Source organism: Mus musculus, chromosome 14, assembly GCF_000001635.26.
Source record: "Mus musculus strain C57BL/6J chromosome 14, GRCm38.p6 C57BL/6J".
NCBI lineage: Eukaryota > Metazoa > Chordata > Mammalia > Rodentia > Muridae > Mus > Mus musculus.
In genome coordinates, this window is record NC_000080.6 from 31,518,811 (window position 1) to 31,542,725 (window position 23,915).

Below are 23,915 nucleotides of genomic sequence, written 5' to 3' on the forward strand. Positions count from 1 at the left end.
TATATCTTCAATGAACTTTCTCTTCCACCATACCTAGGGGCAGTCATGTCCTTTCCTTTCCTTTCTTCTTTACATTCACCATTCACAGCCAATCAAGCACATCTAGTGCAAACAAACTTATCTAGGCGAGCAAAAGCATCTGGCTTGTTATTTCCAAAGCACCACATCCCCCAGCGTTCCTGTTACCTGTCCTTGGACAAGTGGGGCTTGCAGGTTAACGCTGGCTTTTACAGTCTACTCTTGGAAAGAGTGCAGACATGGAGAGGACTGTTAAAAGGATCCGTCTGCCATGGCTACAGACCCCATTTCTCCACTATGGTTGAAAATAGAGGATAATAGGTCTCCAAAGCCTGTGGGGATTTGCCGTTGTGTATCGGACTCTCAGATAGGAAATCCCAGTAGGAGCAAAGTTTCCAAGATACTAACTTCTGGTTCCTGCAGAGGGCACCAACTGCAAGTGAGCAGCTCCTGTTGGTCATTTCCACACACACACACCCCTCTGATCTGTAGTTTGCTTCCTTTCCCTCCTCTTTTCTAAAAGAAACTTGATGCAGGAAAAGGATTGTTTGGCTTATGGGTTAAAGTCCATCACCCAGGGAAGCCAGGAGAGAAACTCACAGCAGGAGCTTGAAGCAGTAAGCACGGAGGAACACTTCTCCCTCCCTCTGGTTGCCTCAGCTGACTTCTCACATGGGTGAGGGCCAGCTGCTCAGGAGAACCATTACCTACAGTGGGCTGGGTCCTCCCATGCTAGTTAGCAATCAAGAAAATTCCCTCACAGACATGCCCACAGGCCAATCTGATAGAGCCAATTCCTTAATTGAGGCTCCCTCTTTCCAGGTGTGTCAAGTTGATAATTGAAGCTATGACATCTTCCTTATCCCAATGGTATTCCAGATTCCAATTACCTTAACAAGCCACCCAAAATTTAGTAGATGAAACAACCACTTTATACCATGGAATTCTTTGACTAAGGTTTGGGATCACATTTGGCTGGGCAGGTCTTCTTTTGTGGCGTCATTCACCTGTCTGGCACCTGGATGAAAAGGCTAGGAGGCATTGGTGAATATCTGGGACCATCAGGCACTGGGCCGACATGGCTTTGCACAGCCATCTTTGCACAGAGGGAAGAAGTGGCTCCCTCTGGATATATTCTGACCCATGACCTATCTATGACCTATTTATGACCTATGACCTTACCTGAGGAAGTCATAGTATTCTATTGGTCAAGGCAGGCCCTCTTCCATTCAAAAGGAGGAAGCCTAGACTTCAGAGATGTAATGGATGCATATTTAAAGCCCTGCCCCAACCCCCACTTTTCACTCACTCCTGCCTCACCTACTGTTCCCAGTTGCACCTTGGGAAATTGGAGACATCAGGGCCTTGCAAGACAAAGTGTCATAAATGACTCCACAAAAGTTAGGAGAGGTGGGACAGAACCATTGCTATTTCCCTTGAGTGGACCCTCAGATGGGAGCCGCTAAGATAAAGGCAAAGTGGACTCACTCCCTCCGTAGCTCAGTGGAGTGGGTGTTAGGTCTCAAGCCTAGGACAAGCTGCTGTGTTGACTATTTAACATATCAAAGCATACCTGGCTGATAGGTTCTCCCAGCATCCCCAGGTATACTTAGCATACCCTACCCCTTACCCTAAACTTCCCCCAGCAACCCTTTCCTAGGTAATGCAGTCATTTTGGTTGCCTGGTCTTTGGTCTACCCTTTACCCCTTCGGCCAGTCTCCTGGCCAAGGCCAGGGCTATTGGTGGGTGGCTTCCCTATCCTTCCCCCTCCCCCCAATCTGGCCCAGCTCAGTTTGGCCACATTCACTCTGGATTGTCCCAGATGTGTCTGCCTCTGGCTATGCTCTCCCTTTTATCTACGAAATAAAACAAAACAAAACAACAAAAAAAAACCTTCTTCTCTGCATACCTAGAAGTAGTCATGTCCTTTTTTATTTTTTCATTTATGAAACAAGGTCTCACTGTGTTGATCTGGGTGGCTTTGAACTTGTTATGTAGCATCAGCTGGCCTGAACTCATGGTCCTCTTGTGTTAGCCTCCAAGTCCTGGGATCATAGGTGACAACTACCACGCCCAGCTTCACTCTATGACATTTGCCAAGGAACTTTTGCTCCTGAGACCTCTTGTACACATATAATTAATGTTGAAGTGAGATCCTTGGTCAGTGGTCAAGGGCCTTGACCCAGGAGCTGATCTCACCACACAAGTGGGAGAACCGAATTTCACTGATGATTTAAACTGGCTTTCTCTACTACACAAGATGGAAGGAGTTAGATTCAGTCACTGAGGCATAGGCTGACCCAGCAATCATGATAAGCTTTGGAAGGAAGTTCTCCATCGATATGTCCAGTGTGCTCTCTGTGTTGCTCTTAGGGTGATAGATACTTGTGTGTTGCAGGAAATACTCTGTTCCACCATGGTCCCTAAGTATTGGTTCTAGGCATTCTCCAGAGGTCATATTTTGTTTACACGTACATCATGTAACTTCACAGCTGGATAGTGAGGAGCCCTAGCCTGACCTCTGACAGATTGTGTCTCTGGGAGTAAATTGGGTAGAACACAGACCTCTCTTACTGATGAAACCATCAAAAAAGGCAGTTTAGTAATGGAAGTGTAAAACCTTAGCCAAGAAGGAATCAAAGGCACGGATGCCCCTGCCATTTACCAGACTGCCTTAGTAGACACCACAAAGCCAGCTTAAAGCGACATCAACCAGCTGGCTGTTGTCACTGCAGTTTAAAGTGGCCTCTCCTCTCTGGAAAGCAGTTTCAACTTCTAGCCTAAACACAGAAGAGCCTCTCTCTCCTCTTTCTCTTCTTCTTCTTCTCCTCCTCTCTCTCCCCACTTTTTCTCTCCTCTCTCCCCTTTCCCTTCTTTCCTGTTTCATTTTCCTTCTTCTCTCTACATGTATGTGTGTGTGCAGGTACATGTGTATGCATGTTAGAGGACAACCTCTGGTGGGTGCTGTTCTTCTCCTTCTTCTTCTCCTCCTCTTCCTCCTCCTTCTTCTCCCCCCACCCCCCACACAGTGATCATCCAGGTAGCCATTATGTTTCTAGAGAATTCTCAGATAGACTAAATGTAATATTATGTGCTTTGCCAGCACGTGTTTAGGAACCCAGTTCTAATTGACTCAGCAGACATCATGTTTCTGACTGTTTAAAAACAGGCCGAGGACCCAAAACAGGCCAAGTAGTCTAAAGGCAAGATTTAACTGGAGGCTTTGAGGTTGAGAACCTGTGAATGGTAGTTTTCTATTTCTTTGAGCAGATAGAGCTTGAAGCCACACTGTAGTCAGCTCACACTAGCAGAAGAGACCCTGGCCACAGAGAGGATATGGAGAAATGAAGCAGAGCCCTTCCCTGAACTCTGCCCACCCACCACAGGACATTTCATTTGTGACTCAATAAATACCACCCTGCGGCTGGCATAACCTCGTTTGGTGGCTAATCGCATCTCTGAAGACCTACTCATAATCTCGGCCACTCATGGGACAGCCTCAGGGGCAGCTGAGGGAATCCCTTGCCATCTCTGGGGAGTGCCCTGACAGAGTTACAGAGCATCATCTACACAGACAAGCTAGTGCAGCCCTTGGCTAACTCTTCCTACTGAGGCTAGGAGGGGTGCTTCAGGAGGTGTGAACTTAGGGAGTGTCCACCCATGTTCTCACCACACTGTAGCTCCTTATCTATCTCCATTCTGGCCATCAAGTTACCTCAGGGGATATTTTAAAATTTTTTTTATTTTTTATTTTTGGTTTTTCGAGACAGGATTTCTCTGTATAGCCCTGGCTGCCCTGGAACTCACTTTGTAGACCAGGCTGGCCTTGAACTCAGAAATCCGCCTGCCTCTGCCTCCCAAGTGCTGGGATTAAAGGCGTGTGCCACCACGCCCTGCTTCTCAGGGGACATTTACCTGGCACATGTGTACTCTGTGGTTGCTTGTGAAGAGGGTCAGGCCACCCAAGACCTCAAGTGCTGCTCCCCAAGGGGTGGGATTTAGGACAGAAGACCTCTGAGTTAGATCTACAGGTGGCACTAAGTCTCCACCCATCTCAAATAGGCCCTCAAGCAGGGTTAGAGCCAGGACTGTGCTGGCAAGCCTTACTACCCTAGTGGACATCAGTTTCCTCCTGTACCCTCAAGGAAGCTGGGTGCTCTGTGAATCCAGACATCTGAACCTGAGAAGTAGAACTGAACCCAGTCTTTCCACTCCATCCAGGATTAGTAAGTACTCGCCACAGCACCCAAGGGAGAGTGGGCCACAGCCAAGAATCACCTTTATTCCTTGTTTGCCCACCCAGAAGCCCCGGAAGAGGAAGCAGGATAGATGTCTGCCTGTGAAGACAGCCTCAGGCTGATTTCTCTCACGAACTACAGTTCACAGCTCGGACTTGCTGTGTGAGAAGGTGCCGCCTGCTGAGTTCCCAAGACTTAGGCTCACTGAAGAGCTTCCAACAGCCCAGAGGCAGCCTATGTAGTGGCAAAGGCAGGTGTGCATATTGGGGAGGGGGACCAAAAGCAATGTTTTCCCCAAATAGAGTCAAACCCCATTCAGGAAATATGAGAAAGGCGGTTCTCAGATATGCAGGGTTTAGGATAAAGAATCCCAGGAAAAAGGAAGAGGTTGGGCACACAGTGAGGGAACAGGGGGTGTGCAAGTTGTGCATGGAAGAGGGTTACAAGGTCCTGCCCTCAGCCAACAAGGACTTGGCCGTGGAGCCCCAAACCAGAGAAACCAGCGTGAGGAAACACCAGCACGTGCCCTGGGGAGGGCGTGTGGGGTGAGTCTCCCACACAGGACACAGTTGTGGAGGGCACTGTCAAGACAGAGGTCAAGATGCAGAGAGAACCACAAGGTCAAGATGGCGCCCCTCAGAGAACTTCAAGAGGAGGAAAGTCTCTGTTCTGGTAGGGGTCACACACAAGTGACTCAGCCGAGTCTTCACCCTCTTCTTGGGACTAAGCTTGGATCTAGTGGCTTTCTCAGTTCCTCTGACTGATCAACATGAAATTGATCCAGGCTCTGGCCAGTTGAAGGGTCCCTCAGCAGGTCTGAAGCTGGGAGCTGCACCAAGAGAATATGCTCACCTCCTGCTTTGTGGTTCTCAAATCTTGAGAGGCCCAACAGCCTTGGATCAGATCAGCTGTGCTTGGAGGTGCAGAAGCCTGTGCAGGAGCACCCCTAAACCTGAATGAGACCAGAACAAACCACACCAGGCCTGTAGATACCTGTATGCTTAACAGTGCTAAGCCAAATCCACGGTCTGAGCCAGCGTCTTTCCAGAAGAGATAAGGCATTACAGCCAGCTGTTTAGCCAGATTCGGGGAGGGGGAACAGTTTCCAGGGTGGGCATATAGAAGGTTTCTGGTTCTTTTAATTAAGACAGGATTCAGTGGTCCAAAACTCTTCCAGTCATACTGAGTCAAAAGCATGTCGTAGCAGCAAGAATATATCCTTGTTTTGTCACATGAAGGTTAACAGGCACTGTCCCGGGAGAGGGCAAGGCCAGCTTGATGTGAAGGGTAGAGAAACAGCCACCGGTTCCATGGGCGGCAGCCCACCTGTTCCTGCAGCCTCTCACGTGAAGTAGCGGCAGGGTGTGGAGTCGATGGAGCAGTACTGGGTGCACCGAAGGTCTCCGTATGATCTGCAGGAGGCAAAGATACTGCTCAGGGCAGGGGCAGCAGACAGCACAGTGGGCAGGGGAAAGCACAGTCTAAACAATGATCCAACTGCATTGGACTACCACAGCCCTCACAAGGGCCAAAGTCGAGGAAGTCTTTGCTATTTGGGGTGTGGATCTCTGGAGTTTTCCACTTTAAGCTCTAGCAGAGGGACTAAGGTGGGAGGAATGATTAGCCCTGATGTTAACACATCCTCTAGGAGACACCCACCCCCTTCTCAAGGTCCAAGGGTGTCCCATGCTGTTTATGATATCGCTCTCTACTAATGCAAATGTCTTCTTGTGCGCATGGACTGCATCGGCTTGGTACAAGCTCACGAACTCTTGAAATTTGTCTAGTGTGACTGAAGAACTGAATTTAAAAAGTCTAATGATTTTTAAAACTGAATAGCTACATGGAATCGAGGCCGCCAAGTCAGACAGTGTAGTCTACACATCTGCAAATCCAAATGATAACCCTTAAACAGTGTCTTACCCACGCACTTTCACAACGGTCTCTGGTGTTTTCTAGAGATCAAAGTAACAGCTCTGGTGAGATAGTGAACGAGCCCCAGGTTCTATTCAGCTGTTAGCTCCCTGTCAGAGGACACTGCAGGACTCTATGCAGCTATTAAACAGCTCAGTCTGGGTAGATCGGGTAGGTGGCTGGGAGGAGACTTCCTTAGTTCAGGCAGCATTACCAGATAGAGGTAACTGCGGGAAAGGTGATGTCTACTTCCTGGCCTGCTGAAGGCTTGCCAGAGCTGCTAAGGCTGAGGATGTAGCACTCATGGGAGACTAAGAGAGGTAAATGTTCAGCTGCTGCAGGATATTTGATCACACCGTGAAGCCCCGAAATTGAGTTGTTTACTGGAAAAACCTGTTTCTAGTTGTAGTGTGGCTCAGCCCTTAGCACACACCTTTAATCCCTTTGGCTAGAATACAGACACGCCCTTAATACACACTTTTAATCCCAAACAATGGGAGTAAAGTTAGTTTGTAGAAGGAAGCACCCATGCTTGGAAATGATGTCTAATTGAGTGGCAGACAAAGTGACAAATCAGAGGAAGATTTGACAGAATGAGTCAGAGGTAGGATGTCCCCAGCTCTCAAGAGAAGAAAAGGAAAAAATTATGTGTATGTGTCTATTTGTCTAATTCTGGTTTGATCTTATCTAGATTTGTGGAGGTGGGTAGTGTGCTCTGGGAATACAGCTGGGTAGACAGATAGAGGCTGTGAAATGCCCTTATGCTTCCTGCTGTCATCTCGCCTTGTCCCCCCAGGCCACAACCCAGTCAACACTGTGGCCAGGCTGGAGGCTGCTCCTCTGCCCTGGCCCAGCATGCCACGGATGGCCTCTGGGGCACTGTGGTAACTACGGGAGACTGGACTCTACCCTACCTCAGTGTTTACAAAAAACCAGGAACACAAAGGATCCTTGAAGGGAAGCAGGGAGGGGAGATGCTGTTAGAGTGCAGGAGGCCTCCCTACCCAGGGAGATAGGTCTCGCATGTCAGGTAGCCAAAGTCAGAGCCGTCACAGTCCTCCACGCCCTGGTGCCGGTAACCGTCTCCACAGTAGGCCCGATGACAGTCTAGAGGGACAGAAAGTATAATTCTGAGAAGGAGCAGGATAGGACAGGCTACATAGTGAGGACAGGGTGGCCCAGAGAAGTCCCAACAGCACTGCACCCACTTCCAAACCAACTTCCATAAGGCCTCAGACTCACCCGAGACCAAGAGTCACACTGACATACCCTGAAGTAAGAACACTGAGATGAAGGTTCTGTATAACCAGCCTACTGGGGACAAGAACTTTCATGTCATCTGTAAAACTAAGATGGTGGCACTGCCTCCCCTTCACAGAACCACTGTGGAACATTGGTAAGGTAAGGCATAGGAGACTGGAACAGCAGAACCCAGGAAGAGAGTGTGGTGAAACCTCTGTCAGCACAGAGCTCTGGGGAGGCAAGCTACCACTAGGCTCAGCCTGGGCTCCTGAGGGACCATGGGGCCTCCACAAAGACCTTTGTTTTCCTACAAGGAAAATCCACCCACTCACCCATTCATCTATCCATCCACCCACTCACCCACCCATCTATCTATCCATCCATCCATCCACCTACCCACCCACCCATCTACCCATCCATCCAGCCATCCAGCCATCCACCCACCCATCCATCCATCCATCCACCCACCCACCAATCCACCTGCCCATCCATCCATCCATCCATCCATCCATCCATCCATCTATCCATCCATCCACCCATTCATCCATCCATCTATCCATCCACCCACCCATCTATCTATCCATTTATCCATCCATCATCCATCCATCCACCTACCCACCCACCCATCTACTCATCCATCCATCCATCCATCCACCCACCCACCCACCAATACATCCATCCATCCATCCACCCACCCATTCATCTATCCATCCACCCACTCACCCACCCATCTATCTATCCATCCATTCATCCACCTACCCACCCACCCATCTACCCATCCATCCATCCATCCACCCACCCACCAATACATCCATCTACCCACCTACCCATCCACCCATCTAGCTATTTACCCACCCATTCATCCATCCACCCATCCACCCATCTATCCACCTGCCTACCCACATACCTACCTACTATACAGGGTCTAGTTATGTAGTCCATACTGGCCTTTGATTTTTGGCGATCTTCCTGCCTCAGCTTTCCAAAAGCTGGGATTATAGGTATATGCTACAATGCCTGACCCATCCTCATTTTTAAAGGGCAAGGAGACCCCACTACTTTCTTTTGATTATGATGATGCCTGTGGAAGGGATCCTTAGGAAAGTCAGCACCCCATAGATGGCCATCCAAAAGTCGTCAAGAGGTCTGATGCAGCTACACTGAGAGAGTAACAATCTCCCCCTGCCTTTCAATCCTACTCTAGTTGGATCTTCCTCTCAGTGTCTGCCATCTGTCCCCTGAGCTCCTAGAAAGCAAGGACAGCAATGGTGTCCACACACTTCCAGTTCCGACCTCAGCAAACAGAGTCATGGATGGACATACTGACCCCAAGCAGCCTCCTCTTTATACATCAGCTGGAGGGATCTCTGAAGACATGAACCATTGCTATATAAAACCTCTCTTACGGTCAAGAGAGACATGAACTGGGAGCCAGCTGTTGAACTCCGTCCTGACTCTGAAAACTACTTCCATCTCACCTCCTGCCCTTATGTAAAAAACACACAACAATACAACACGACACAAAACAGCAAAACTCCCAGATCATTGCAAATCCTCCAGAGCCAGGTCTTAGCACTGTCCAAGAGTCTGGAGGCAGTGTTAGCCGACCCACTGCTCCGCTGACAGCTGACAGGGCTTGCACCTAGTGTTCCTTAGACAAGGAGTTCTGATTCAGCCTTGGCTTCTCCTGCCTTTCTCCCTAGTGTACAAAGTGGGGGCTATTACTTCCTCCTCCTGAGCTTGCATTATGGGTTTGCCAAGAAGTCAGGCTTGGACGAAAGAGAGCCAAGGGCAAGGGAGGCCTCTCTGGAGACATGACCCTGAACACCTCTCCTGTTGACATGCTTGGATGGGGTAAGAATTAACAGGTGGCCAGGGTCTCCACCCTCTGCCCCGGGTATATTGTCCCTTGCCTTTGCCTAAAACTATCACAGCTAGTAGCCAGGGCTTATGGGCTTATTCCCCTTCCCTCCCCCTCCCTCTACCCCTCCCTCTCCCCCTCCTTCCCCGCCCCCCTCCTCTGGCCAGGCCTCCCAGGCTGGGCCCACTCACCGATGCAGCCATCACTCACATCGGGATTACCATCATCACACTCTTCCCCAGGCTGCAGGACTCCATCCCCGCAGGTGCCAGGCTGCTTCACGGTGTAACCCACAGGGTAGAAAGGGGTGAGCTGGCCAAAGGAACACAAAAACGTTAAGGATGGTGGCATGCCTAGGCAGCCACAAGGTAGGAGAGTCTCTGGTCCTGGAGCAGATGCTCTGGGTCTAGGAGGCGTCTCTCATCTTCCTTCGGGGAGGGGCGTGAGAGAGATCATCTTTCCCAAAGGGGGTCCTGGCTCAGGGTGAGCTTCTGTTTGGGCATGGGACTGTGGAGGGCTGCCCAGAAGATGAAGGAGGGAGGATGTTCGGCCCTCTCCTACAGACACACAGCAAAAGCTCCGTCCTGCTTCGATTGTCTAGCTTTTCTTCCTTCTAGTGGGAGCATCTCTCTCCTGGCTAAGGACAGGGGGATCACAGCCTAAGTGTCCAGCCCCAGAGTACCTGGATGGGGAGCCAGCCAAGGCTATCTTTGAAGTACAAAGATCGCTGGTCTCTTCGAAAGGCAATGGCATTCTGAGTGTTCAGCCTCTCAAGCTCTTCCTGGTTGTTGACCACAAAAATCTGCCAGAGAACATAGTGGTCAGGGTCCAAGGATGCTTCCCTGCAGGACAGGGAAAGCCAGAGAAACCGACTCCCTGCCTGCTTCTCAAGGAGGAATGTCGAGCCAGTTCAGAATGTCTGAGTTGAAACCACAGCTATCCGCCTTGATTTAACATATTTAAAATGTTTTTTAAAATCAGGCTACCAAGGCTTAGAAGACGATGCGACAGACATAGGTAAGCAATTTGTCTGGAGATGACTCTTCGACAGTGATCGAATCACACAGTGATGATCATTACATCCAGTACTGTGTGTTGAGCTCAGAGCACACGAGCAAGCACTCAACCACTGAGCTCCATCCTCAGGCCAAGCACAATATAATCTCAACCACATCAAAGTTAGGCTTGAAAGTAAAGCGTGTGGAAAATGTCCCTTAATGACCTCACATTCAAAGTGACAGTTTGCCTGTTTTCCTTTGATTTTGTCCTCACTTTGCAATTTCCCATAGTGAGTGGGTAGCCATTGTAACAAAGCAAAGGGAATTTTCCCAAAGTACATCATGAAGGTCCAGGAGCAGGTTGAGAGCATCCAAGGCACCCACCCAGACCACGCCCCGAAGAGCCTTACCGCAGGAACTCGAGGGGAGCCACGCCCATACATGGAGTCCCCGTAGGAGGGGTTATTCACATTCACAGGGGGTCCGCAAAGGCATCTTCCTGGAGGCCCTGGAAATCCTCTTTCCCCTTTGAGTCCCATTACAAGTTGTCCTAGGAAGCAACAGACTGTTGTGTAACTAGAGCCAAGCAGGTCAGGTGATACGAGCAACCTGTGTAAGGAAGAGAAGTTGAGAGCTGGAGGCAGGACAGGCAGAGGGAGAGGCTCCCAGCCAAGATGTGGCAGTATAAGGGAGAACCAATCAGCGAGGAATGGGGCCTCCTCCTCAACCTACTATCGGATCCCATAGTACCCTTAGTTTGACCACTAAGAAACAACCTGTAAGAAAGATGAGGGGTTTGCGGGCCCTACAGCCCCGAGAGCAGCACCTAGAGGCTGAACCAAGCTAATAGTTCATCTGTTGATTAGCTCTAGATTTCCTTGTTGGAGGACATGTCTTATTTGTGGCCATTATTGAAAAGGTCATCTTGTAGATGGATGTGCAGTGGATGGAAAACTTTTATTGTATTTTTTTTTTAATGATTGCTATTTATTTGGGGGAGGAGGGAAGTTGTACACACCAGGGCAAATGAGGTCGTCAGAGGACGAGCTTGGGGAGTTAGGTCTCTCCTCCCACCATACAGGACCTGTAGATGGAACTCGGGCCATCAGGTGTAGCGACAAGTGCCTTTGCCCATCGAGCCATCTTGCCAGTCCAACTGACTCTGTCTTTTAAGTATCTTACATATTTACAGAGGAATGTCTGAGTGTGCGTTTCTTTTATTTCTCCTGGAAGAAAATAGAACATTTTCTCCTCCAACCCTGTCTCCATCTGGGTACTAAGAAAAGTCAAGATACATCCTGGAAGAGTGTGGTTAAGAAATTCACTCTGTAGCAAGGTCCCTGTCTATAGTTCTCACATTAACTCTGTCCCCGCCCCACCTCCTGCCCTGTGACAGGGATTCTCTGTGTAGCTCTGACTGTCCTGGAACTCACTTCGTACACCACGCTGGTCTCGAACTCAGAGATCTGCTTCCCGAGTGCTGGGATTAAAGGCGTGTGCCACCACCTGGCTTCACTTTGACCTATAACCATCATTTATTTTTTTTGATATGAAGTCTGACTAAATTGCCTAGCCTGGTCTTGAACTCTTGGATTTAAGCAATCCTCCTGCCTCAGTCTCCAAAGTGGCTGGAACTTCAGGCATGCACCTCTCTACCCAGTTTTGCCTTGACTTTTTTTTTTTTAATACAGTGTTCTCCTGAAACAGTCTGGCCTGGTAGCACAGGCTGGCCACGAACTTGCTATATAGCCCAAGCTGGTCTCCAACTGGTGGCAATTCTGTCTGTCACCCAGGTACTGGAATCACAGGCCTAAGCCATCATATCCAGACTCTTTGCCTTCCAGGTACTTCCCCTCCGCTTACAAGCCTACACATTCTGAGATTATTCTATTAAGGTCTCTCTTCCCACAGGAAGTTTGACAAGAGCAGGCCATGGCTTGACACATGTTGGAAACAGAGTATCTGGTGATTGAGTAACTAGTTAGAGAGCAAAGGTCTTTGTAGAAGTCACTTCTGTTTGACAGAAAGACGCTGAAACTGGAGTCATTTGACAGAAGAGAGAGAAAGAGAGAGAGAGAGATCTGGATAGAGCGATTGCCTGCCCCTCCTTCAGGAATACCGGGAACAGTAGGGACCATTAGGGACCACTGGAGACCAGCCTACCCTGGGTGGTAGGCAGTTCAGCTGGGGCAGCCAGGAAATGGGAACTGAGTCTGTAGATCCTAGAAGGGTGGCAAATAAAGTGAACCCAGAGTGTGATGTCTGGTCAGGGCCATAGGGAAGATGCCACATAATAGAAGGACCCAATGAAGACCCACCCCACCTGCCTTAAGCCTCCCTTAGCTGGCTTACAGGCTGGTCCAACAGCACGCCAAGCTTCAGTTCTAACAAAGAATAGGAAAAGAATTCTGTGGGAAAGCATAGCCTTGGGTTTTGATATTTTCAGAGACTCCAAAGAGACAAGGAGGAACTTGAGAGAGGCACTGGAGCAGCCTTCTGGAATGTTCTATGACCTCAGAGCTCCACCAGAACCGTAGCTCCGGAAAGAGTCAGGGCTTTTCAGATATTCAGCTAATTAGTGGTGTGGCTGATATTTGAATAACTCTGCCCCATTCAGATGACAGGCCCAAGAACACGGGTACTCCCAGGTGCCGTGTTGATTCATTCGTATCCTGTCTGAATACAGGAAAGAAGTGTTCAAAGTTATAATCGTATTACTGCAAATTACATCTTAGATTTTGCCTGTATTCCTTCCTCACTCCCATTCCCCCTTCCCCTGTAACCTGAGTAATTAAAACGTTCCTGCCCTCTCCAACACCAGCTGGTTCCATGGTGCTGAGACAGACTTGAGGTGGCCTCCGGACAGGATGTGGCAGGGAGCCTGCTGCCCCCACCGCAGTCCCCACTGCTTCCGCTTCCTCCCAGGTGTCAGAGGACATCCAGCATCCTGCCAGCTTCCTGCCATGATGCTCTGAACGGCACAGCCTGAATTTCTTCCCCCAGTGTAGCTGTCTTTACTACTTTGTGGGTTCTTCTTTCTTACATCCTTCGCCACCCCCTTTCTTCCACCCTTTTAACCCCTAATCCTAGATAAAAGAGGAAAAAGGACAGAGAGGAAAGGAGAGAGATCCCTGATTAAAGTTAGGGGTTGGAAAGAGGGGCCGACGTTATTGTTAGACTACTTCCTGCTGATATGAGGCATCAAGTTCCCTGGAGCAAGTTTGATCTTGGCTGTTTGGATATCTAATTTCTTCTTCTTTACACAAGACTACTTAACAAACTGCAACCTAGCGGAGCTCTAATACATATATGCCCTTTGAAAAGTTCCCAGAATTCCAAACACCATGAAATCACAGAAACTAGTTGCAGCTGGCAAAACCATGCCCCTGCTAGAGCACAAGACACATCATAGTCGGCTGCTGTGGACAGTCTGAAGCAGCCCCATATCCCACACCTGGGGTTAAAATGAAAACATGTTCCCATAGTTTTTTTTTTTTTTTCAAAGAAACCAAAACTCCTAAAATCTTACTACATTCCAGCCTTATGGCCATGGCCCGTTGTCCAAGGACCTCGATCTCTCTCTCTCCCAGGAACTGCCTGTGGGAAGCAGGTGAAGAGGAGAGCATGAGAAGACAGAGGAACCAGAACAAAACCCAAAGGCCCACGTGGGGCTTCAGGAACCACAGATGGAATCTGGACCTCCAGCAAGCTCTGTGGCTTTGAGGAAGTCCAAGGTTCTTAGACATAAAAGGAAGGACTGGGATAGAGCATTGGACAGAGCTCACTCTAACTTGTGTTCTCGTAAAGGAGGAGGCTTTGAGGAAAGGGCAGAGGGCACAGTTTCTTCTGGAGTTGCTTTGTGGCTTTTGGTTTGACCCTCCCCGCCCAGGCCAGCCTTGGAACTTCCTATACTCTTAAAGGGATACTGGGGTACATCACAATACCTGCAAGTTTGGGGCTTTATCAGGTTAAAATGTGGGGAGTCACTCCAGAGGCCTGCTCAAGCTCTGTATTATTATCCAAGTTAGGCACGGGGATGTCTCTTCTAAACCCCTACTCACACTCCCTGTCCCCTGATTTTCACAAAGAGCAGGGAGACTGACCCACTCTGCCCCTTTGTCCTCTTCACCCCTTCTTCTGGGTAGCTCCTCAGAAAGGAAGTCATTTGAGAGGAAGGATTAGGGAGGGAACATCAGTCTGAAGAGATGGCCAACAGTCCTGCTAGTCTGCAGGTGTAACTCAGGAGGGACAGAGTGAGTCTCTGTAGGGACCAGTCCCTGTGTGGTTGCAGCCACCAGATGCCATAGGGAATGTGATACTGACTCAGTCTTCAGGGTGGCTGGCATCCCGCGGGAAGGTGAGGCACATCTGCTGTGAGTCAGCAGGGGTAGCTTAGCATTAGAGAGTTTGTATATGAAGCCCTGGCCTGTGCTCAACACCTAGTCTCACACACACACACACACACACACACACACACACACACACACATGGAATAAAAAGGAAAGGGAGAAGGAAGGAAGGAAGGAAGGAAGGAAGGAAGGGAAGAGGGAGAGAGAAAAGGAAGTCACCAATGGTGAGAGCTATATGAGAAAGAACAGTGCCTCTTGTTGGGAGAGGATTTGGTGATAGAGAGGGAAATGGGCATACCGCCCCGCCCCCAATCCGGGAGAGAAGGAACTAGGGACCCAGGGAAGGAAAACAAAACTGCTGGCTGCTAAATCTCTGGGTTACCATTCTCAACTGACTGTACAAACATGGCTTTCTGAGAACCCGCTCACAGTCCCCAGGCCCAGGAAGGAACCTGATGGGGCCATGTTTGCAAATACACAATAGCACAAACAGGATCAGTAAAGTCTTAGTTTGCCCTCCACCTTCATATGCATATGCCCGTCTCCAATCCTCAGGGTTTTAGCCCTAATCACTCCAAGGCCCAATAAAGTTCTTCCCACAGGCAAAACCAGGCTTCCATCATGCTGTCAGTCCTAGACTGATATCTGGTGGCTCCAAGGGTTCCCTGTCTTGAGATGCTGTGATGCTCAAGCACAGCTTGAGACAATTGTCCCTAGGTATCCATGGACACCTAACTAAATAAGAGGTGGGAAAGAGTAGGCCAAAGCAGAAGGACCCGTCCCCAGTGTGCTCCTGCTACAGCTTACCAGGATCTTCATCTAACCGCTTTTGGTTTTGTTTGTTTCATAGGGTTTTTCAGTATAACAGCCCTGGCTGTCTTGGAACTCATGCTGTAGACCAGACTGGCCTTGAACTCACAGAGATCTTTCTGCCTCTGCCTTCCAAGTGCTGGGATTAAGGATATGCACCAACACCACCTGGCTCTTCACCTAACCTGTATGTGGCAATTAGAAAGGCAGGAAAGAAAAAAACTCGAGAGTTTTGAGTGAGACTTCATGGTGTCTTGACAAGATAGAGTCTCAGAGTTAACTGTCCTTTGGTTTAAGGGATCTAACAGAGCAGGACATTCCATGACAACCTCACTGTGTGGTTGTAGAAGAACCACAACCACAGTAGAATACAGTAGAAGAAAGGCATTGTGGAATTCTAAAATCTCTATTTATTAAGAGAAAAAATGTAATTACAGTTGTGATTCCTTTTGTATAGCTGAAGATTGACCTAGTAATGTCATCTTTATACAGGTGAGGTGCTTTAAAAGGCCTTACATTGAGCCAACAAGGGAATAAAATAAAGGATTTAGCTAATCAAATTAAATGGATAAAACAAGGTAGAAACATACATATTTCATCTTCAGCGATTGACTCTTAATTTCTTTTTAACAATTCCTTCCAATATACCCTATATACCCAAAGCAAATACACACTCTTTTACCACACTGTGTAAGACAGAAAAATCTATAATGCTTTCTGGGTTTAAGATAATGTTTGGAGGGGCTGGTGAGATGGCTCAGCGGGTAAGAGCACTGACTACTCTTCTGAATGGTCCTGAGTTCAAATCCCAGCAACCATATGGTGGCTCACAACCACCCGTAATGAGATCTGACGCCCTCTTCTGGTGCATCTGAAGTCAGCTACAGTGTACTTATGTATAATCATAAATAAATCTTTGGGCCTGAGCGAGCAGGGGCCAACTGGATCGAGCAGAGATCCTAAAAATTCAATTCCTAACAACCACATGAAGGCTCATAACCATCTGTATAGCTACAGTGTACTCACATACATAAAATAAATATATGGTTTTTTAAAGTGAAAAAGATTGTAGTTGATGAAATAGGTACCCTTTTCACTGAAAATATAAATGACATCACCAATGTAATTTACCCTCTCTTGACTTCCATTGTGTGTTTTCCAGAATGTTAAAACAAAGTTCAGTTAGCCAAATCATAGACAAATTAGGAACATATATGCAAAGGAGACTCTGGCGGTTTCTAGCAAGAAATACAATGTAGAACTCTGTTGGCATCTCCTTGTGGCTTTCCTGGGAGACAGAGTTGGGAGTGCTACTGTGTAGATCAAGTGAAGTTGCATAAGTCTTACCTGCAGATGGTGGGCCTGGGGGCCCTGGAGGACCTTGACGGCCAGGTTGACCAGAAGGCCCAGGCTTGCCTGGTGGGCCCATAATTCCACTGTCTCCCTTCTGACCCTAACAGAGAGAAAGATAGAACCCATTGTGATATCATGACATAACAAAGTTCTTCCTCCACATTGCCTCTAAGTCAGAGACCACCTTGCTTAGAAAAGCAAAAGCTTTCATGGTGGTCTCCAGCACCCTGCTCCTGCGACAAACAGAGCAAGCAACATTTGCAAGTTTGATGACCTCACTAAGTTCATTATCTGCATGAGTTAGGGAGTGGAGTTTCAGACCAGGATCTGCGCAGTGCCTAATGTTCAGGTGGCCAAGTTGGACCTATCATTTAAGCGTTTACCTACATGTTATTTTCATTCTATCAGAAGAGTTGTTTCTACCCACAGACTTCCTGTTACTATCTTGGTAGAGACCCCACTCTTTACTGAGTGCAAGAAGCTGGTCATGGCCTGAGTCAGAGGGTTTGTTGTTGGTGGTGATTTTTTTTTTTTTTTTTTGTCAAAAACACCATGATTCTTAACCCAAAATCCTCTCTCTTCAAACTCTAAGCTCTTCCTTATGCCCCTCTACCTTTAGTTTTAAGTTCTGTTGTCTCAGCTGCAAAATCTCCCCAGGCAACACTGATGTCTCCCACCAAGTTCTCTTAAAGCTTTCTTCTTCAAGCTGAGTGGTGAGGTGCATGCCTGTCATTACCACACTCAACAGGCTAAGGGCAGAGGAATGGCTACAGTTTAAAGGCAGCCTGAGATATACATGAGTTCTAATTATAAGCCACCCAGAGCTACAGTGTGAAACTCAGTCTCAGAACACACACACACACACACACACACACACAGAGAGAGAGAGAGAGAGAGAGAGAGAGACAAACATACACACAGGCATGAGCATACCCATGCACACATGCATGCATGCATGCACACATGGACATGCACAGGCATACACACACACACACACACACACACACACACACACCATGCATGGTTCTTCTAGCATTTATTTCAGATCACTGGTCATAAGTTATTGTGTGATCATTTCATCTGTCTCCCCAGGAGACATAAATTCCATGTAGGCTAGAATCTACCATGTTCATCTTCTCTCCCCAGACCAAAGGAAGGGGGAGAATGAAGTTGGCAGTGAATGTGGAGGGATTTTTGACAATCTGTCAGTCAAGATATTCTCCCTTGACTGTGAGGCCCTGGGTAACTCATGGTATTGCTTTGTGCCTTGGTTTTAGCTTCTCTAAAGCGGGGCCAGGAAATAGGCACCCACCTAGGTTCTAAGAGGTTAACAAAGATGGCAGAAGTGAAGATACGGCTTGTGAAGAATGAAGGGTGATGGGGAAACAAGCCCTAGTGGCTGGCCAGGCTTCATCTTCTCTCATGGGAGAAGGAACTCTGATTTCCTACAGCCCTTTGGAGATCCTAGTATGGAAGCACAACTACCTCCGTACTCCTGGCCAAACAATCGCCCTCTATTGGAGAAGTCATCTTCCTTATCCAATCGTGCAGCTTTGGAAGAAACTCGTGGACCAGTGAGTTCCCTCCTCAACAGCCAGACCAGTTAAACCAACCATAACGATCAACTGGATGACAGATGTCCCAGCCAAATGTCCCTCACACCCAAGACGTCCTGATTTCTTAAAGAGAGTCACACCTGTAGCTATTCTGTTTCCAATCTCCACACTGATTCAGTGAGATGCTGTCCTGCCAACGTGGCCTCTAAAGATTTTCCTATACTCGTCCCAGGGGACCCATGAGGTTGGTTTGTTTCCAATCCCACCCTCACGGAGGAGGCTGTTAATCCGCAGGCCAGGGTGAAGTATTCCGAATGGTAACCAAGATGGGTCCCAGAATGGCAAAGGAAGTCACACCAGCTTAATATAGCCAGTCAGGCTTGTTTTTCTAACAGCTAGGCCAGCTGGCTCTGAGCTCAGGAAGTACACAGCTTGAAGGAACTGGAAACACTCCTTGACTCTGACACCAGCGGCCAGCAGAGGAATCTTCTGCTTCATTGGTCACTGTGTGGAAAGTGCCATGTCTTTATGGGAGGTTTCCCTGAGCCGAGGAGGTTTCTCTTGAGGAAGTGGTTCTGTATCCTTAACAGGAGATTTTTTTTTTCCTTTTTTGTGATGCTGGAACTCAGGGTAAAAACTCTACCACTGAGCTAAATCCCCACGCCATGATGGTTTTTTCAAGTCAACAGCAGCTTTCATGGGGACAAGTCTGGTGTGAACTGAAGTTTGGGGATCCTCACTTTGGCCTTGGGGAAACAGCCAACAGAGTGGAAAAAGCATGTCCTCCCTACGGTCGGGGGTGGGGATGGGGCTCCACACAACCTATTGCTTTCTTGTCTATTAGAATATGATGCAGAATAGTATTTTTAGAAGACGTTTAAAAATTCATTAATTTCTACAATAAGCTGTACACATCATGATTTTAAGTTGTAAGGAAAAAAAAAACTACATATTGGACATAAAAGAAAAGAAATAGTTCTGAACTACATGCAACCCCAGCATGGTTGAGGGCAGAGTTTGAAGCCATCTTGGGCTACGTGAGACACTGCCTCAAAGCAACGAGAACATAATAAATGGATAAACAGATCTTAAAATGAAAGAAGAAAGAATTATGGAAGGCTATAATACCCAGATCAGGTCATAACCAACAACAGGATGGAGATAAAAAGCCAATGAGATGGGTAGAGTTGAAATATTCTCATTACAAAGAAATTGTAAAAATCGGAAGTGATAAGTATGTCTAATAACTGAATTTGGTCACTCTACAGTGTAGGTATGTACATAATTATATCACTGTCTACCCCATAAAATATGGTAACAATTAAAAATAAGAAATGTTTTATATAGGTGCTCAAAATAACATTTTTCTTCTAACATACTCAGAATCATTAAATTAAAAAGTATACATATTACAAGTACGCATATCACAAATGTAAGTATCAATTTTCAGCAACTAAGATTATTTACATAAGCTGGCTTGTATCTGAGTGTGCAAGCAGAGGTCAAAGGTTCCACACCTTATTTTAAGGCAGGGTCTCTCACTGAACCCACAGCTCGTGGGATTGTGGGATTGGCCAGAGTGGTTGGGGCTCTACTTCCCTGGTGCTTGGCTTATAGGAGCGAGCTGCCACGCTGGCCCTCTCACATGAACGCTGGGACCAAGCTCAGCTCTCGTGCTTACACGGAAAGAACTTTACCCAACTCATTGCCCCAGCCCCTAAATAAAGCTGGATTTCAATATCTATTTGGAAAAAAAAAAAAAAAGAAGAAGAAGAAAAAGGCAGTTGGGCAGTGGTAATACATGCATTTGGGAGTCAGAGGCAGGCAGATTGCTGAGGGCAAGACCAGCCTGGTCTATAGAGTATGTTCCAGGATAGCCAGGGCTACAAAAAGAAACCCTGTCTCAAAATTCAAAACAAAACAACGACGACAAAAAAGAAATAGGCAGCTGAGTTATGATAATAATAAGAAGAAAAATAATGCAGGGTTAGTGAAGTCCAAGGCCGTCCTATGTTACACAGTGAGACCCTGTCTTAAAACAAACAAACCAAAGAACCTCCCCCACCGCCACCAATCAAAAAAAGGTGACAGAGCTCATCTCTCAGAGGCATCTGTCCATGAGTCAAGGGGCTAGTTTTCCTGCGGGCACTTAGCACAGTCCTCAAGCCAGCCCTGGAATTCAATTTCCCAACTGCATAACCTGGCTTGCCCTGCTGACAAAGCGAACAACTTCCCTAAACTCCTAACAACACCAGTGAAGAGGATCACTTCTAAATTAGGGGCTTGTGCAGTGAGAACTGTCATCAGGGAAGGGCCTAGGCTGTTCTGGAGAACTCCGTCTATACCCAGCACGCTGGGCAGAAGGCAAGTTTCTGCAAAATGGCCTTGGCCTCCTCCCATTCTCAGTTGCTTCAGTTAAGATGTATGCATTCCTCTGAACAAGGTGAACTCGGGCCACTCCCACTTCTGACCTTGAGCAGAGCCTGCAACCTTGAACCATTTTGGCTTCGAGAAGCCTGAAGGTCCGTCAGTAGTGAGGCTGCTCTGTCCACCAGCCCTGAGGATGCCGGGATCCAGGGCTGTGGGATGGCTCCAGTTGACTCCTGCATGCTGCTCCACTCCCAAACCATGGGGTGTGACCTCGGTGGGAGTAAACCCTGAGGCTCTTACCTGCTTGCCTCGTTTTCCTGGTCTTCCTGTGGGGCCTCGGTGTCCTGCCAGCCCAGACTCTCCCTTTGGACCCATTTCACCCTGGGGAGAAGAGAGGCAAGTGAGAGACAGAGTAGACACATCTATGTGGGTCTCTCCTATCACTGGCTGCCAGCGCCTCCTCTTCATACTGTACCCTCCCCAGGTAGGGCTGTCCCTGGGAGTGTGGGAGACTGATGAGCTCATATTAATAGGAAAGAAAGAAGGAAGGCAACCCGAGTGTGACTTAGTGCTCTAGAGCCATAGGTGCTCTGGTGGTCAAACGGAAGAGACAACCTGGTCCACAGTGGTCAGGGTGACTCCTGCCTCTCAGTTGCACGTGAGCCCGTGTCACTCCTGACTGGGGAAAAGACTTTCTTGTCTAATTGAACAATTACATTTTTAGTACAAGCTCACAGGTGTGAGTTGGGTGTTTTTGATGTTTGGGAACCGTCTTTTCTGATGTAATGCTGGGTATGCTTCGGGCATGCTTCTGATTCTTGTTGAGATTGTATAACTCCCCACTTTTTTTTTTTTTTTTTTTTTTTGTAGATAGTGTCTCACTACATAGCTCTGGCTGGCCTGAAATTTGATATGTAGGCCAGGCTAGCCTTCCTAGACATCCACCTGCCTCTGCCCCCCTGCTTACTGGGATTAAAGCGTAGTTGGGTTCATCACTTCTTCACAAACCGGTAAGTATTATTTTGAGTTTCAGCTCACTTCTCCCTAAAAATCTTTCTGAGCTAGGATCTTCTGTAGCCCAGGCTGGCCTCTACCCATCTACATAGCTGAGGATGCCCCCGAAATCCCCTTGCCTCTGTCTCCCAAGTGCAGGAGTTACAGATATGTGCCACTCTGTCCAACTCACATGAAAACCCTTTTTGTGAGAAAAGATGCTTCAAGTATTTGTTCAAATAGTCACCACAGAAATATTATTAAAATATGGAAAACAATGTAAATTACATTCCTAATTAAAAATAACTCTTTCATAGTTCAAAGCCAACCTTTTGCAAAAGGTATTTTTCAGACTATCAAAAGGGCTTTGTGGGAAAAGCCACTCCCTGCTGAGCCTAAAGACCGGGTAGAAGAGAAGCAGCGCCATCAGTTGAACTCTGACATCCACACTTGCACTTTGGCATGTATAGCACTCATACACACACACACACACACACACACACACATACACATTTACACACACACTCACACACACCCATGTTCATGTACACACACACACTCACACACACTCACTCACACACACACTCCTGTGTGCATGTACACACACACACATGCACTTCTATGTGCATGTACACACACATACACACGCACACACATGCACACACACACATGCATTCCGTGTGCGTGTACCTCTGGGGATTATGGACCCACGGGCACAACACTTGTACTTTAAACAGTTGCCCTGCATCCCAAACTGTGCCCCCAACATAGCCAGTGTAGCAGTTGCTACCAGGGAAGTTTCTGTTTATCAATTGCTAGTGCTCATGAAGGGCCATCCTAGCCACTCAGAGAGAGCAATAGATACCCAGGCTCCTTGTCATGTGATTTTCTCTAACACAATGGGGAATTCCAGAGACCAGTAGCTGGTGAGGACCAGGGCCAAGCTGACCTGTCAGCTTAGCAACAGGATGAACCTGTCCCCCTCCAACTCACTCAGCAGTTAAGAGCGTTTACTGGCTTTCCAGAGGATCCAAGCTCAGTTCCCAGCACTATATCAGGTGGCTCACATGGCCTGTAACTCCAGGCAGTTGTGAATGATCACAAAATTTTAACCCCGGGAGGATCTAAGACCTCCCACCTTCACAGGCACACATACATGAAGACACACACACATACACACATACTCGGGCACACACACACACACTTAAAAATGAAACCTTTAAGAAAGCATTTTCCTTAAGTCCATGTTAGGGTCAATGATTCCACATGGCAATGGAGGAACCATTAACCTGGTTTTCACACACACACACACACACACACACACACCCCTGGGCTGTTTAGAGGGGCCCAGGGAATATCTTGTTTAGCCAGGAGAAAGCATCAACATAAAAAATATGAATTTTAAAAAAGAGGTCTTTGGAAGGAAGTGTGGCTCTTCTCTTTACCAGCTGGAAGCAGCTAGGGATTTCTTGATCTAATTCCTCTCCTAAGACCTAATTACAGTTATCACATCAGCCCGGTCCCAAAGCAGCCTGCCACGAAAGGGGGAAGACGGCGCTCTCTATGCCAAGCCTGGTAAATGGCGCACAAGCCAGAGAACCTGTCAAATTTAATTTTATAGTGACCAATGAGTCTTTGATGATTACTGTTGCAGGGAATGAGAATCTAGACAAAACATCTTAAGGTACTTTCTTCTCTTTTGAAGTTTGCCTTAATTTGTTTATATGATTCATCTATTTTTAAAATGTAGCATCCTACCTAGGGTAGCAGGAACTGAGTTTCTGACAGGCTAAGGTAAGGATAAGTTATAGTGACTTGCATAAAGACCCATGGCTGTATACCACCGGATAAAAATGCTTTACTTTAGAAAGTAACACTTTAAAGTGAATGGGTTTAAAAATTATAGACATTGAGAAAACGTTTGTTTGCATATTTGAAGCATTCCAGTTTATGACCTAGGTAGAGATAACAATTTCCAGTGTCAAAGACTTACAACACGAGGATCCAGCATTGGCCATGTTAGCGTGTGTGGTGGCTTGAGTGAGAACAACCCCCATGGGCTCATGTATTTGATTGGTTGGTCACCACTTGGTGGGACTGTTTGGGAAGGATTAGGAGTTGTGCTCTTGGAGGAGGTGTGTCAATGGGGGTGGGCTTTGAGGTCTCAAAAGCCTGTGCCATGTCCAATGTGTCCTTCTCTGTCTCTCTCTCC

General features: G+C 47.6%; 1 protein-coding gene across 7 annotated transcripts in view; it reads right to left on the reverse strand.

The window, feature by feature from the left end:
* Positions 1 to 4,271: 4,271 nt before the first annotated feature.
* The window catches only part of Colq (collagen-like tail subunit (single strand of homotrimer) of asymmetric acetylcholinesterase), a 54,782-nt gene continuing 35,138 nt past the window's right edge, over positions 4,272 to 23,915 (reverse strand). For 5 of the 7 annotated variants that reach the window (XM_006519194.1, XM_011245104.2, XM_011245105.1 and 2 more), the window contains 7 exons: positions 21,011 to 21,091; positions 16,779 to 16,884; positions 10,683 to 10,822; positions 9,957 to 10,076; positions 9,466 to 9,586; positions 7,176 to 7,278; positions 4,272 to 5,669 (listed from right to left, as the gene is read on the reverse strand). In XM_006519194.1, the coding sequence (XP_006519257.1) occupies positions 5,600 to 5,669; positions 7,176 to 7,278; positions 9,466 to 9,586; positions 9,957 to 10,076; positions 10,683 to 10,822; positions 16,779 to 16,884; positions 21,011 to 21,091 (741 nt within the window). In that variant the 3' untranslated portion in view covers positions 4,272 to 5,599. Of the gene's footprint in view, positions 5,670 to 7,175; positions 7,279 to 9,465; positions 9,587 to 9,956; positions 10,077 to 10,682; positions 10,882 to 16,778; positions 16,885 to 21,010; positions 21,092 to 23,915 lie in introns of those variants that run through there. The other 2 variants (NM_009937.2, XM_006519195.4) reach the window with 2 other exon arrangements.